At 41.7% G+C, this 16,061-nt stretch overlaps 1 protein-coding gene across 2 annotated transcripts in view; it reads left to right on the top strand.

Annotated features, from left to right (window-relative positions):
* ABCB11 (ATP binding cassette subfamily B member 11) overlaps positions 1 to 14,030 on the top strand; it is a 44,007-nt gene extending 29,977 nt beyond the window's left edge. For both annotated transcript variants that reach the window (XM_009640756.1, XM_035896245.1), the window contains exons 20-28: positions 3,390 to 3,494; positions 3,594 to 3,755; positions 5,899 to 6,102; positions 9,379 to 9,602; positions 9,716 to 9,872; positions 10,913 to 11,110; positions 11,880 to 12,086; positions 12,938 to 13,084; positions 13,830 to 14,030. In XM_009640756.1, the coding sequence (XP_009639051.1) occupies positions 3,390 to 3,494; positions 3,594 to 3,755; positions 5,899 to 6,102; positions 9,379 to 9,602; positions 9,716 to 9,872; positions 10,913 to 11,110; positions 11,880 to 12,086; positions 12,938 to 13,084; positions 13,830 to 14,030 (1,605 nt within the window). The remainder of the gene's footprint in view (positions 1 to 3,389; positions 3,495 to 3,593; positions 3,756 to 5,898; positions 6,103 to 9,378; positions 9,603 to 9,715; positions 9,873 to 10,912; positions 11,111 to 11,879; positions 12,087 to 12,937; positions 13,085 to 13,829) is intronic.
* Positions 14,031 to 16,061: the final 2,031 nt, after the last annotated feature.

Raw genomic sequence — 16,061 nt, 5'->3', positions numbered from 1 at the left:
AGTCAGGCAGATGGAATATGCATCTGCTTTCCAAGCTGTCTGAATATCTGCAATCATGTTGTGACAGACACGTGGGTTTGTACTCTGGGACCAATATGCTGGGGAAGTGAGGGGAAGAATCCCCACAGCTATGAAATGAAAGGATAAATTTAGCAAAGTCTGCCTTGAAGGTTCTCAGAAATTAATCCCAAAAAGTGAATGAAGAACTGGATAATACTGGATATGTCTTCTGATCAGTTCAGATCAGAAGTGTACCTTTGGAACAAATTTCTCAGTAGTTTCTTCTTACTATGTTTTGGTTCCCACTGGGGAACTGTCTCAGAGTATGGGAAATGGATCCTTTCCAGTGAAACTCAACTGGAAGATGTGGTCCGACTGCTGTTGGGCATGTAGCCTATGGCCCCAGATAAAAGACAGTCCATGCTAAAACTGTTGAAACTTGTATAACCTGAACATGGACACCTCAGCAACAACTCTCTCTTTATAGACCTGGTGCTATTCTCCATGCTACATCTTACTGTAATCAGTGTTATTTTTTTAAATCAAGAACATAGGTCAAAATGATAGCTGAGCACATTAGGATAGCTGCAGAATGTGGGAGTTCAATTTCATGGGACAGATTTGCATGGGGAAAAGAAAAAAATCCTCTGCAATACAGAGACCTCTTCCCACTGAATGTTATCCACATTTCCTTCTGTAGAACTATAAAGTGCTATTGCTCTCAGCTTAGGGAGAGCATAAGAATGTACGTTAGCCCATTGCTTTTCTTGAATTTAGAGCTTGAAATAGAAATCCCCGACTGACCAATAACTGGCTTCACCAGAACACTTCAAGGTGTCTTGCAGACATTGCAGTTCTCTCAGCCTTTATCTAGGAACAATGGAGAGCCTGGCCACAGGAACTAGGAAGGCCTTTCATAACATATTTCTTGCATAAGAGAAAGCAGGGGAACCACTTTGACTGTGGGTGACATGGATAGAATATTAAAGCAAAGGCTCACAGCACTCTCCCTTTTCATGAGCACCTTTCATAAGCATAAATATAGATCCAGCCTCCCTGAAATCAGGAACCGTGTTGCCTTTGACTTTCTTGAAATGACTATTACTTAATCTTGCAAACCATCTAGCCATGCAGAAGCAGTGAACAAAAGTTTTTCTATAACTAGCATAAATACTTACTGGGACTCACTGTAGGGTCCTAGGGCAAGTGTTCATCTCTCTTTTCAATGCTCAGTCTTGTATCTGATATTTATTTATTCATCTAGAGAGAAAAATTTCAAAGTGTGAAAAGAAAAAAATGTTAAGTTCAACCCATGTATGGGGCCATCCCAGAGTTTCTGGGTAACTGTGCAAGGACAGCATGCAAATCACTTGGGAAAAAGCTGTCAGCATCTCTGAAGAGTAGTGGTTTTTGTCCCAGTTCACAACTGTCTATTTATTGTGATCCATCATGCACTCTGTTTATCATACTGTTTATTAGTTTTACTCATTAGAATTCCTTTTCATTTCAACAGAGATTTTGCTGATGTTTTTTCATATGAAAAAGTACCACAGCACTGTAATCAACATGGCATACATGTTAACAAATGTTCACAGTGATGAGTAGTTAGTTATTGCCCTGGTTATGTTTTAGGCTAGCTATGCACGTGGCATGACCACTACTATGAAGTGCATTTTCCCATTCATGTCTAGATGTTGCATACCATGATGATACAGAAAATACCATCACAGCAATTCTAAAGTCCAGAATCCTCATAGGACACAGTTTATGCATGCACTGAGTTCGCCTTGTATCTTATTCAGTCCAAGTGTTTAACTAGGATATATTCTGCAGAAGAAAACCCCAAAGGAAAACCAGCAGTATCATTTCTAGATATGTAAGTTACAAAGATGGATGAAATCTCCTCACAGCCTCTTCAATTCAGCATCAAACATGATTGTACAGTGGATTTCATTAGGGGTATAGGAACAGCAGCAGACCATTATGTTTTGTTCTTATTACGACAGATTAAAACATACCTGATGTTTTTTTTTAAAAAAACAAAGATTAATCTGAGAATGTAATATGCATTGCTACTGATAGGACAGCATGGCACTGGAACAGCTCTGAGCTTGAAACACTAAGTACCATTTAGATATTATCATTTTGGATTTGGCAGGATTTATTTTGTTGCTAAGGCACTGATGTACAAAGTCAAAATACTTGAAGTGGAATTCCTACTAAAGAACAGCTATTTCTTTTTCTCAAATTCATGCTCTAATTGCACCCTGTTACTTTGATGTACAGCTCACTTTGAACTGTAAATAGCTTGGGTTGACCTTTTAAGACTAGTACTTAAGTTAATTTTTGTGGAATTTTTCTATTCTGCAGCTGTAATGAAAATTCCTTCTTCTCTTTCTACTGTTAAATACTTACCTAGAAGAATTTAAGCTGGTTTTGATATAAGTAAAAGGTGAATGTGCATGTTATTTTTAATTGCACCTTGCAGATAACAGGTTGAGAGTTAGTCTATTTATAGTAATTATTACCTGTGAAATCCAATGAGGATTAATTTAAGCTTAGTAGAGAAGTACAAACATGAGCTGTGGTTATACTTGTAAGTAGCAGAAGCAGTTTAACAACTTCAGGTAGGTTAACTGATCTACGTATCAACTGCTCTGACTGAAAGGCATTGCTAAAGGATGGCTATTTAGATTTGGACCACTACTTCAGCGGCAGCCAGTAATGCTGGCAGGTGTTGAAAAAGACCAGATATTAAGAACAAGAGATCAAAGAGAGAGACTGGATACCATGGAGACTGAGGCAGAATGGGGTGGAGGGGCTCTACTTTAAGCACTAATGCTTTTTCTCAAGTACCCAGCGGTAAGCTAATGGCTCATATCCACACCTCTTCAGTAAAAGAAAATTGGTTCCTCTTGAAGTCTACCTATAGCAAGAATAGATCCGTTAGTGTTGTGCAGGGAGAGTCATGCTAGGGTATAACTACACCGACTTCATTTTGTATGGCCCAATAAAGTTGCAATTGGCGTAGGTTAGTGAGAGGTAAGGGAGCTGCTGCACTGTTGCTTTGTTGCTATGCTATTTATTGCATTGCTATTCTTGGTTTATCACACTGGATCTTGCTTCGAGTGGGGGGATGATTGATTAATTACACCTGGGGATGGGCAACAAGTAATAGCAGTATGTGAAGACACTGAGTATAGTAAACTTGTTGTTTAACAGGAGTAATAAGCATTATGCCATACCCAGGCTCACCTTGGGATGAGGGAGAGCTCTGTGTTCTGGCTTTGTTTTAAAGGGTTCTGCACTTAGCAGCAGGGAGTCACGAATAAATTTTGCACGCAGCAAAACCAACACTTCTAATACGATGCTACCTGTTTTTTTCAAAGACCTTCTCCATTCTTGAAGAAGAAGAACGAAGAATCCAGATCAATGGTGTCTGCCTGCTCTTTGTCTTTATTGGAATTCTTTCATTTTTCACACAGTTTCTACAGGTAATAGCAGTCTAATATGGGTAAATTTTGTTTCTGATCTCTTACTCTGTGGGTATCTCTTTCATGTACAATATTTGTATTTATCCTTATGCACCCCAGGGATACACCTTTGCCAAGTCTGGTGAGCTGCTTACGAGACGGTTAAGGAAAATTGGTTTCCAGGCTATGCTAGGGCAAGACGTTGGTTGGTTTGATGACCGGAAGAACAGCCCTGGTGCTTTGACTACAAGACTTGCAACAGATGCCTCACAGGTCCAAGGGGTAAGACCTGGTAGCTTAAGAATCATTTTACTATAAGCACTGGTTGAAGGCCTATTTTGGCACATTGTCACAGAAATCAGCTAGCACTTAAGCAGCGAGGTCAGTGTAGATCAGTCCTTGGTCAGTCAATTAAGCTATTTCTATTTATCATAGACTGTCAACATGGAACTATTATCACTGTATTTACCTAAAAGCACGATCTGGGTCACAATTTACTGCCCATTATTCCTGCCTGTATTAACAGAACACAAAAATCAGTAAAATACCACCCCATCAATGGAAGGGGAAGGAGCATCTAGTGCCAAAGTTTTAATTTCTTTTTTCTGGAGATGAATTTGCTTTTTGCCACAATGCTTAAGTGTTTCTTTCAAAACCACATCAGACTAGTGTTTTAGTTTCATTCATCACTAATCATGTTTTCAAGTTTTCAGCATGGTATTGTGCTTGTTGTGACAGTTTTGATGCAAACTGACAGTCCACTTGGAACAATACTTTACAGTACTGGCTGGTGCTCCAGCAGGGACTCATGCAGCCAGTTTCAGCGTGACTTATGATTTGGGAAAGTGAATTCACTAACTCCATGCGTTCTGTTCCTTAGTGGGTGAGGGTTAAATCATGATGAACTATGAGTGTTACCTGTCTGAATTGATGTTTTGGTAGAAGTGAATCGGATGACATTTTACTTGGCTCCGATGCAAGTAATTTTCTAGAAAGGAAGAAGGAAACACAGATTTCTTTGTTACAAAAATTGTCCTGTTTCAGCTTGACTGAAGATGGTGGGGTTAGTTTTTAAAAACTATTAATGGAGGTTTTAACAATTTAAAAGACAAATGAGAGGAGAGGTTCCCAAAACTCCTGTCAGCAGCAATTTCTACAGAATCAGAGAAACCAGCTGCAAACCTCTTCAGCCCTTACAGGCACTTACAGGGCATATTTTAATTGAAATAAACAAACTTGTAAACCACTGACTGAACCATTTAATAGCCTCCGAAGGGACATCTTTGTTCTAAGCACATGTAGAGCAGTGGGGCACAGCCGTTCAACCCACAGCTCCAGGGGGTAAAAACCAGAGCTACTTGAGCAGCAGCATCCTCTGCCTTTCACTGCCTGACACAGAGCTTAGCGAACTGCTGCTATAGCAGAGCGAGCTGAAGGTGAGGAGACACACACAAGTGTCCGTCTGGGGTCTGAAAATGTCTACATCTGCACCAGGGGTAAGAAGTGGACTCCTGGAGTGGGGGGTGGGTGGGTGTTAGAGCTACAGGATCCACGTGAGAGCAGCCCTATGGCTGCTCCCTTTTGTAGCCTCTGCAGAGCTGGGAGGTGCACCTTCCACTGTGGCCAGGCCCAAGGCACCTTGCCTAAGTGCTCCAGGTCAGAGGAGGAGTAGATGATGAGCATTTTGTGCTGCAAGTTCACATTCACGCAAATGAATTTGACTGAAAATGATCAAGGATTATCAAATGCATATTTTTTTTCTAATACATAGCAGCCTAGTTCCTATCTAGGGCTGATGTTTACTGCCATGAAAGAAAATAACTTCGGAGTAAGTAAATCAAGTTTATTACAAAGAATAGTGTTCTCGAGGTACATAAGGAGAAGATGAATGCATTCAATAAAGGTGATGTCAAAGCGTATTTAAAATCCTTCCTCAATAAAGATGCAGGCAGAAATGCAACTTTAATTCATCCTTTCTCAGTGATGTTTCTTACTAATTTTAGCACAGCTGAGACTTTGTTGTCAATAGTTAAGTTGCCGAAGGGTTCTGTTTATCATTTAAATCTAGATGGATAAATGTAGGGGCTAAACACCGTTCTCAGATGAGTGATTCCCCAGAGAACCAAGGGAACTAATTTCTATAGATTATCTTTCTCACAATCATCAGAAACAATTTTCTGAGTTCTCACTGGGAAGTTTGGTGGGTAAAAGGAATATTGGAGATGCGCAGTCCTTCTCTCGATACAATTAATTGGAAACGGTACATCCAAACTGGCTAAATTCCAGTGCAGTCAGCAGCCATTGCTGCCTTATGATATTTTAATATCATTTAGAGTTTTCTAAAGTTTTATAGGAAAATTATTTAAAGATTATTGAAGTTGCTGTCAGAGTGCAAGTCAATCATCTCTGTTTCTTTTCTTTGAAGGCAACTGGATCCCAGATAGGAATGATTGTCAATTCCTTTACCAACATTGGGGTGGCCATGATCATTGCTTTCTACTTCAGCTGGAAACTGAGCTTAGTTATACTGTGTTTCCTGCCATTTTTGGCCTTATCTGGAGCTGTGCAAGCTAAAATGCTGACAGGATTTGCCTCTCAGGACAAGAAAGCACTGGAAGCTACTGGACGGGTAATGTTATTTAAAAACTAATTTAAATTTGCAGTCATGGGTAGTTGAAAAATCGGGCATTTGAGACCATCAGTAATTCAAATGTAATGAAACTGGCAATGTTTTGCAAATAAGTTGTAATATTTCAGCTTGTCAAACTGTTGAAACGCCATTGGGAACTCCCTAACTGCAAAAGCACTTGCTGCATGGAATGTGACTGACTTTGTTCAGAAGTTATTGGACCTAATTGGTAGACACAGATCTCGCAGCAGCCTGTTTCACATTTGTCGGGTTTTATTTAAATACCCATCTGCTGATGCCCTGGGATTACGCTGTCCTCAGAAAGCAGTGATACTTGGTCACTCAGTCACAACTGAGGATTCAGCACTGGATTTTAGAGAGAGCAAATTGTTCCTTCATTGGGCCCTACTAGCTTACAAACTTCTCCATCAATGTGTGCTGCTAGAGCACAGGCATAACTTTATTTTTATGTATGGATTTTAAGGGTCAAAATTATATCAATACTCATTTTTCAGCTAGTATATAAATCTTTTTTACTTTCTTTTTTTATTCAGATAAGCATGAACCCATTTTCTGTTCATTTGTAACAGGATTCATAGCACTTTCTCATAATACTTTAAATTTTGCTCCATGGTGAAAACACATCTGTGTGGGTATTAAACCAACCAGCATGGGACATGAGGAAGGAAAGAATGCATCCAGTGTTCAGTGACCCCTGGCTAAAGCCCTCCTCCTTCTTACTCTAACTCCAGTATCACTGTTAGCAGCATCCCATGCTCTGCGGGCTGCAAGACCGTGAGCTGCCTCACCTCAGAGGCTGAGGATAGGTTTATGTAGCTCACACGAAGCTGAGAACAGCTTTATGAAGTTTGCACTGGCTGAGCAGACTTCCTGTCTGTGTACCAAACAAGGAAAAGGTAGGGGCACAAGGGAAAGGAACGTCATTTTGTCATGAGTTCGATCCTATGCACAAAGAGGAGCAGGCTGGTCTGCTGCCTTTGAAACACTCAAACTCCATTTAATTTAGTTGTGGATCGCTCAGTTCTGGCACATGACCCAGAACCTGATACTTTTTAAACACACCTAGCTCACCTGTGCAGTAACTGAGCTGCATCAGAAATGCAGGGGATTTAGAAGACAGGCGACGTGAGGGTGACTACTTCAGGTTGTCCTGCTTAGTGTGATGCCTGAGCCTTCTCCCGCACTTTAGGCTGCCATATTTCTAGCATCAGAAACAGTGTGCTTTGCAGGCCCTCTCAAAGCCTCAGAGGTTTTCCTTCTGCAGAGCTACTTTAGCCCATCCTAAAATGACTCTTGCAGCACTCCCACTCCTCCTAATCTTTGTTCTTCCTACATTAAAGTCCTGCCCGCCAAACAGCTTACCCATTCCCACCTTCCACCCTGTCCCATCTGAACCCATCTGAGCTCTCAACCATCTTCAGCGTCCCCTTGAGCTTAACCTGTGCAGCAAACACACGGACTGCAGCCCTTTGCCCTGTTCAGCTCTGCATCTACTGGCTGTGTCTTTCCCCTTGCCTGCTGCAGCTAGCTCAGCTTGCCACCCTTTTTGACTTCTGAAGAAGCAAATCTTCAGCTCTCAATTCCCATTTCTGGGCGTGATTTAAAGCAACATGTTGTGACTGGGGCATAGAACTTTAAAAAAAAAAAAGAATCATGTTGACTCTCTACACATGAAGACTTCTGGAATTTTATTTATTTTTTTTTTTAAAATGCACAAAAGGTATTATGTGAATTAATATCACTTGACTTTGGTATCACTAATCAAATGAACACATTTGTGGAACACTGTTGAGTGCTGTTAGGAGCAATCTTCAATTCCAGAAAGCCAAGGAAGAATTAAGACCTGACCAATTACCCACATTCAGAATGTTTTAATTATTTACAAAACCTGATAAACCAAAATACTGTCTTGACAAGGAAATGTCACTAATGAGTCAAGGCATCAGCTTTTATTCAACAGAATGACCCCGGGGTGGGGATGGAAAGGGCGCTCAATGATTCAGCAGTTTTGGCAATGACATTATGTCTGGTGTTATTTTCTGGTTTATTTGCCAGCACTGCACCCAAATGTTAAACACTCCGAGTTCTTCCAGAGTGATTGCTCATCAGCCATGCTAAACACGGAATAGCACAGTCTGAGCAACCCAATTCACAGTACCTCCTTAGCCCCTCCTTCGCATTCTATGAGAATGCAAGAGATTTGACTCTTAAGTTTGGCCAGGAAAAAAAAAAAACCCAACCTTGAAATTGGATGGAACATTTTTAATGATTTATATTCAGATCTGTTCCTACACACTGAAAACATTCATACCAGACTATTGCTTCCCAAAGGAAAGCATCACACTATGAAGCTACTGTCCAAGTCCAGGAAAACTACAGTGTTTTAAACCACTTAATCAAATTACTTGAGATAAATAGGGTGAAATTAGGATCAAACAAACTGCCAATTTACTTCTATAGATGAAACTGTAGTGCTCTTTTTTGGGGACAGAAACCCAACTTCTGACTGGCAACAAAGCACAATAGACAGCCTACAATTAAAGCTTTGGAGAAGTTTCCATGGGGATTATCTCGTAATCTCCTGTGTTGCATTTTCCTATGTATGTAGGCAAGCATTTGCTTACTCTTTGCCTACATACAAGGTAAATCGTGTCACTGATGTTAGAGGAATCAGGGTGTCACCCTTTGTTTATATGTTCCATCTCATCAGGCTTTTTGGACCTAAGAGAAAGAGGGAGGGTGAGCAGCTGAGGAAAAGCAGTAAATTCAAGTAGTTTTGTTATGAAACGGAAGTTGGGGATAGCATCCCTTCTAACCCTTCCTCAGACTTGCTGTAAGTAAAACAAATAAAATAATTGAAATTATCATCTTGAATTAATAAATGGATGCAACCAAGGAAATAACAGTATTCCTAACCCCATTTTTGCTTTTGTGGATGTCCCATTTATTCCCATTATGTGAAATACGCCACAAGTGAGAGCACGTGCCCAACTTCCCAAGTGTGCTTACAGTAACTTAGCTCTAGTGGAGCAGACAGAGCATTGCTACTGAGGGCGTTGGTAAGTAATTGCTTGTAGGAAAGTTTCTCTTCAGGTTGGCTGATACTTGAGCCAGTCTATTGTACCTGAACCAGTTCATATATGGCAGTAGTGCCCTGCGTTCGTGGCAGAATCATGCATCTCTGAAAGAGCACAGTCTACTTTTCCAAGTAAAACTTAGGAGCTTCTACTCATTTTTTTTTCCCCCCTCCTCCAGATTTCCAGCGAAGCCCTCTCTAACATCAGGACTGAGAAAATGTTTATCAACAACTTTGAGAAGCACCTGAATATGCCCTATAGAGCTGCAATCAAAAAAGCACACGTTTACGGACTCTGCTTTGGCTTTGCCCAGAGCATCGTGTTCATTGCCAACGCCGTCTCTTACAGATATGGAGGGTTTCTAGTTGACACTGAAGGACTCCATTACAGCTTCGTGTTCAGGTGGGGGCCTGCCTGGAGCTACAAACAGGCTCCTCCCCGGAAGCGCTGGTCTTGGTGTAGTGTTCGGTTTCTCCATGGCTTCCCAAGAATGACTGTGTCCCCCTTCCCCACAGGGTGATCTCTGCTATTGTGACCAGCGGAACGGCTTTGGGAAGAGCTTCTTCCTATACCCCAAACTATGCCAAAGCCAAAACATCTGCTGCACGCTTTTTTCAACTGGTCGATCGGCTTCCTAAAATCAGTGTTTACAGCGAAAAAGGGGAAAAATGGGTAAGAGCGGAGATGAGTAATTTGTGATGTCATTCAGCTCAATATAAGCATTGAAGTTGTACTAGCAATTTGTAAGTCAATGAGGACCCCTGCTCTACACAAAGGTTATGCTGATGGCGTAACTGTTACTTGGCTTTGCTCTTTTGGAAGCAGCAAGCTCTGTACTAGACAGCAAGCGTGGCTATTAGGAGTCTGTCACTGTAAAACTCCTGTGAACTGGAGCAGGACCAGTTTGGGCGGAGTAGCATGTTTTTTCTTTCTGCTCTACAGTTCGCACATAAACCTGCCTATTGCCAGCATATAACAGAGGCTTCCATTCATGTCAAAATGTTGGAGGCGTTCATGAGGCAGCGAATCATCTCATTGAGTCAGACAAAATGAAAATGCTCAATTTTTGGTGAATTGAAGTCAGACCCAGAAAATTCGAATAGTTTATTTTTCATTTAACTTATTTTTTTCAGAATTAAGTTGAAATTATTAAAGTTGAAATAATTGTAATGAACTAAATAGAATAAGTATTTTGCTTCAAACCATGGAAAGAAAGAATCTTGATTCCCTTCAGCGTTTTGTAAAAGAGTTTTTGAAGAGTTCTGGGAAAACTGACCTGAATTCATGTATTGTTTTAAAGTTGCGAAGTTCAACTGATTTAATTTTTTTACCAAATCCAGTTTTTGCACTAATGTATTTGGACTGTCACCAAATTTACACTTACACGGTGTCTGCATTAAAATAAAAACCTTGCCCATTTGCAAGGCAATCCTATTTCCAGTTGATGCCTCTGACCAGTGCAGTACGGGGAAGTATAAGCAGAGCAACAGTGTTATGACTAACGGCTTCGTCTCTAGAACAGCTACTCCAGTATGGTTTTTATCCTTCTTTCTGGGCTAATTTCACAAGCATTAATGTCATATTTTAAATAAGAGATGCAAGAATGGAATTTGAGGAAGAGTTACTTTGTACTTTACAAGTCCGTTTTGAGCTTGAGCTCATGGTAGCATCTTTCTCTTTTTTTTTTTTTTTTTTTTTTTTTTTTTCTCCAGGATGATTTCAAGGGAAGCATTGAATTTCTCAACTGTAAATTCACATACCCTTCGCGACCTGATATTCAGGTCCTGAAAGGACTCACTGTAGCTGTTAAGCCTGGGCAGACTTTGGCATTTGTTGGAAGTAGTGGCTGCGGTAAGAGCACCAGCGTCCAGCTTCTGGAACGTTTCTATGACCCTGAGAAAGGAAGCGTGGTAAGCAAAGGAAATGTGGTTTGTGTGCTGTTGTCTTCAGGACAAGGACTCTTCTGAATGTGTCCTGCTGTGCAGCCCAGCAGCGGTGGCACGTACATAAGCAGCTGGGGGCTTCAGCTCCTTCTCCAACCAATGTGGACTGTTCAGACAATTCCCGAGTACCATCTCAGTTGTATTCAGGCACGATCAGAACACTGCGAGCCTCAGGTGTACCCTCATGCATTGCCTAGGCCACAGACATTCACCTGGGTAGCTCCTGTACGAAACAGCACATTGTGGGAGCACAAGCGAAAAATCAGGTCTGAACAGAGCAAGAGTCTGCAACATCCCTAGAAATACAGCTTCAACGTGCAGCTTCTTTGCAGGTTGACTTCCAGTCATTCAATTACTGATAGCTTAAAAAGCTTTTGTATCTTTCCCTCATGTAAATACTTAACCATCTAGTTTGAGTTCTCTTTCTTTGGAAGAAAAAAGTAAGTGTGGTGATCACTATGCCAGGAAGGCAACAAAGCACGTGCCTAACCTTAAGCCATTACTGGACTTAAGATGAAGCAAATGGTCTAGTGCTTGCCTGGATCACAGACCTTACCAGGAAACACATATGATGCACAAAGGAGTCAAATACAAGCAGATTCTTCATGTCATTTTATATCAGTTGTGTTTGCTTTTCAGTAATGTGGCTAAATCACTAGTTTGCTATGAACTGTTTGGGTTTTGCAGGCTGTTGTTTCTGGAATGATGTTTTGAGTTTTCTCCTGTTTTCTGGTAGTTAATAGATGGACATGACACCAAGAAAATAAACGTACAGTTTCTTAGATCAAAAATTGGAATAGTGTCCCAGGAGCCTGTGCTATTTGACTGCAGCATTGCTGAGAATATCAAATATGGCATTAACACCAAAGAAGTGATGATGGAAAAAGTCATAGAAGCGGCCCAGAAGGCGCAGCTGCATGATTTTGTCATGTCACTCCCTGATGTAAGTACCCGCGAGGCCTTGGCTGTGGAACTACAGAGAGGCTGCTCGGTGTTCATTGCAGCAGGTGTTGCTCCAAACCTGTACCTTTTATTTACTCTTACAGCTGTAACAGTAGGAGCAAAGTGGGTGTCATGACCATTTGTTATGTTACTGACAGTTGGATGTGACTTGCTGCTGAATTTTCACACAGTAGGCAAACATTTATAAAACTGAAACCAGCAGTTACGACTGTGAACTAGGAGAAAAGGGAAGATTTTTTTCAAAGCAGTGGACAAGAAAGAAGCAGCAGCAGAGTTCAGCAGTCAAAGGGTTACACTGAGTCAGGAAATACTAATCCTGTTCCCAGCTGTGGGAGATTTGTCTTGTGACTAGGCCATGATATTTTGACAAGTGTTTGAAGCTGGCTGTTTACGTGCACTGAAGTATTTAAATGCACTGAGATCACATAAATATACATCAGAAGAACATAAAAGGTATGGATACAGCTTAGGCACCCAAACAACACACTTGTCAGAAACCCCTTAAATCACTTTTAGCCTCTTCTCCCAAATCTATGGTAGGGGGGATTCTTTTGCCTCAGACAAATGAGCCATCATCTTGCTATCAAATTCTTCTTCCAGGCCCATCACTGTACTGCCTGGGCCGCTGGGCCCTGAGCACTGCAAAGCGTGGCTCAGAAACCTCTCCCCAAACCTGTATCGCTCCTGCACTATTCCTGCATTGCCGGGTTTTTCAAGGAGGAGGCAGCCATGACCAGCACTCTCTCCTCTCTCCTCCTGCCCTTCCTTCAGTCTGAGTACTGCCGTGTTTGCTTACACCTGAGCAAAACCTTCCTTTTGTACATTTTTCAGAAATATGAAACTAACGTTGGGGCTCAAGGATCCCAGCTGTCTCGTGGGCAAAAACAACGCATTGCTATAGCAAGGGCCATCATACGAGATCCTAAAATTTTATTACTGGATGAAGCAACATCTGCCTTAGACACAGAAAGTGAAAAGGTAAACGTGTGGTGATAAGCAATAAGGGACAGTTAATACAATGGCTTCCAATGCATGACGCCTCTTTCTGTTCTACAGCAACACCCTGACGTACCCCACTATGTGCCTGCAACATCACTCCACATCGTTAATTCAGCACTTACACCTTTAATGATCTTGAAAGATCCGGAAGGCACAGCTCTAAGAAGAGCAGCCAGCTACAAGGGCTCTTGGACTGCCAATGGGAGGCAGCACTTTTTCAGAAACTAATTCCCTGGGTTTCAAAGCATTCAGTGGGAATGTTCCATAAATAATAGTTTTCGCACATTAAACAGACAAACAAACAAGCAAAATATATTCAAGCATATGAATCATGAGCCTGAATATCCAATAAAAAAAAAGAGTGAGGGGCCTAAGAACTTGGGCAATAATTTGTGTGTCTTGGTTACGCTCAGAGATGAGAGAAATAGTGGAAATTTAAAAACATATCCAGGCTGAGCTGACATTCAACACGTCAGCTGAATAAAGGCCTGCCTTAATTTCTGCTGCTGTCTGTGTTCACCCATCCCTTCTTTGTGCTACTAATTAACCGAGTTCCCAACCCAGCTAAGCACACCAGTAACATAACCTTTGATTTAGCCTCGTAGCCACTTTTACAGGTGTTGCACAACACAGTTAATGAGTCTGAAGCAATCGGGTTTCTCCAGCGCTGAGCCCCAATTTGATTTGCATTTTTTCACTCTGATGCTTTTTCTGTTGCCTTTAGACTGTGCAGGCAGCGCTGGATAAGGCCAGAGAAGGGCGTACCTGCATCATCATTGCCCACCGCTTGTCCACGATCCAGAATGCCGACATCATTGCTGTGATGTCACAAGGACTCATCATTGAAAGGGGAACTCATGATGAACTGATGGCCATGGAAGGAGCTTATTATAAGCTTGTTACCACTGGAGCCCCAATTAGTTGAATTACTGTGAGTCTAAATTGGAAAGATTTCTTTTCTGTAAGCAAATACTCTGCGGTAGGGGTGTGTGTGTGTGTATGTTGGTACCCCATTGTGCTACAAAGTGCTCTACAATGTCGCGAGTTCTGTGGTGCCCTAAACGTACGTAGCTTTCTGCATCAAGCACGCTCGTCAGGTGCACGCAGGGGACTAAGCGCAGGCTGATGCCTTCAGGAAGTAGCTTAGCCCACTGCTAAGGAAAGCAAGCCTGAGAATGGGAAAGATCTTTGCTGGTGAGCTGGGGAATTGCCAGCACCTGCAGTCAGACTGGACAGTCCTGTCAAACCTCAATTAGCAATCAAGGAGACTCCACTCCGGTGTTCTGGAAACTGCCACTTGCCTAGGTAAGCTCTGTGAACAAACACCAATCCCAGGAATGATGCTGTATATCTGAAGGGATCAAATCTCTCCTAACGCTCAGCCTGCAGAGGATTGCAGCAGATACCCTCACCCCCCGCCTCCACCCTTCACACCCGCCCGGTGTGCCCGTGGGGTGCATCTGCACCAACGCATCTGCGCCTGAGCCTGACCTGATGGCGCCCCTGCACCAAAACCATTACCTACTCACAAAGAAGGCAGCTCCACAAAAGTAAGGAGAGCAACCAAGAGGAGGGACAGAAGCCGGTGAGGATCGTGTCCCCTACACTCACCACTCTGATTAAAGCTGTCAAATAGATTTTGAATAGAAATAAATGCTTTTGTTAAATCAATGCAAAATCCTACAATTAATCATCACAGTTATTTAAATCACTTCTATTGAGACGGTGATGGATAGTATGTTCTCTTTTTTTCAGAAGACAAGACAATGATGGGTATTTTTGCAGAAATCATATATTCAGTAAAGGTGGGAAAAAAATTAGCCATAATTAGCTCTTTGTTTATATTAAGCAGAGTTGGTAAATAGAGCAACACTTCATTCAGCAATGACAAAGGTCAGGAAGGCTCTTCTGACAGAAGCTTGTACCTGTAACAGTTTATTATACGGTCCACTGCATGTTTCTCTGAAATACGTTATTGGGTTTTGTCTGCAGGACAACAGGACTTCTTCCTTTAGCAACTGGGATCTTGCAGGCAATGCAGACAGACAGACAGTCTAAATTATAGTTTCAAAATTTACATCTTGATTTCAAATAATAGAGTATTAACTGGACAAGTCGTTCTCCATGTCCTAAAATCTGGAGCTGTGGGTGGGAGGGTTCACCCGCTTTGTAACAAACCATACCGTAATGGGGTTTCTTATAAAACTGCACAGCAGTACCAACTGCTGAAACTTGCACAGAGCTGTAAGGGAAAACTTTACTGGGCTACAGCCCTTCATTCCAGGCAGCAAAAAAAAAAAAAAAAAAAAAAAAATTTCAACTTTTGTACAGTTCCAGTAATAGAATTATTTCAACAGACCCTACTGAAGTCACATAGCTGACACTGAAATGTTGTTTTCCCAAGGAAGTCTGTATTTTAATCATTAACTGAAAATGAAAAAGGAAGCTGTGTTACTGGTCTTCTGCTTTAATCTTTTTAGTGTTTTTGAGTTTCAGGACAATAATCAGTTTGGGTGGCTCGGGATTGAAACTATCGACAGAGTGACTATCAATAACCTACTGACATACCTCTCTGATATTTCATTTATATTAGTATTTAAGGCCATGAAAAAATAACAACTCTTAAAAACAACAGTTACTGTGTGTACTTACTCTGTAATTCTTTTGCTTAAAGGACACCACTTTCGTGGCCCAAATTATACCAATAAATTGCATTTTTTACTGGCTCTTGTGCTTTAGCACTTCATCTCTTACCCTTCAGACAAGCACGAGTATCTCGCAGCAGGTAACGAGTATGTGTATGTTTTTGGGTCACATCTGTATCAAGGGCTGCTGTGCAGGACGGAGCTGCCGAAGGCCAATGCGACTGCCCCAGCCCCTGCCTGCAAAGGAGCCTGCCATCCTCTCGCAGGAGCACAGCGGTGTGGGCCCAGCTGGGTGGCACTACTACCGCTCT

Source organism: Egretta garzetta, unplaced genomic scaffold, assembly GCF_000687185.1.
Source record: "Egretta garzetta isolate BGI_Z169 unplaced genomic scaffold, ASM68718v1 scaffold16, whole genome shotgun sequence".
Lineage (NCBI taxonomy): Eukaryota > Metazoa > Chordata > Aves > Pelecaniformes > Ardeidae > Egretta > Egretta garzetta.
This window is presented reverse-complemented; position numbering and strand designations above follow the sequence as displayed.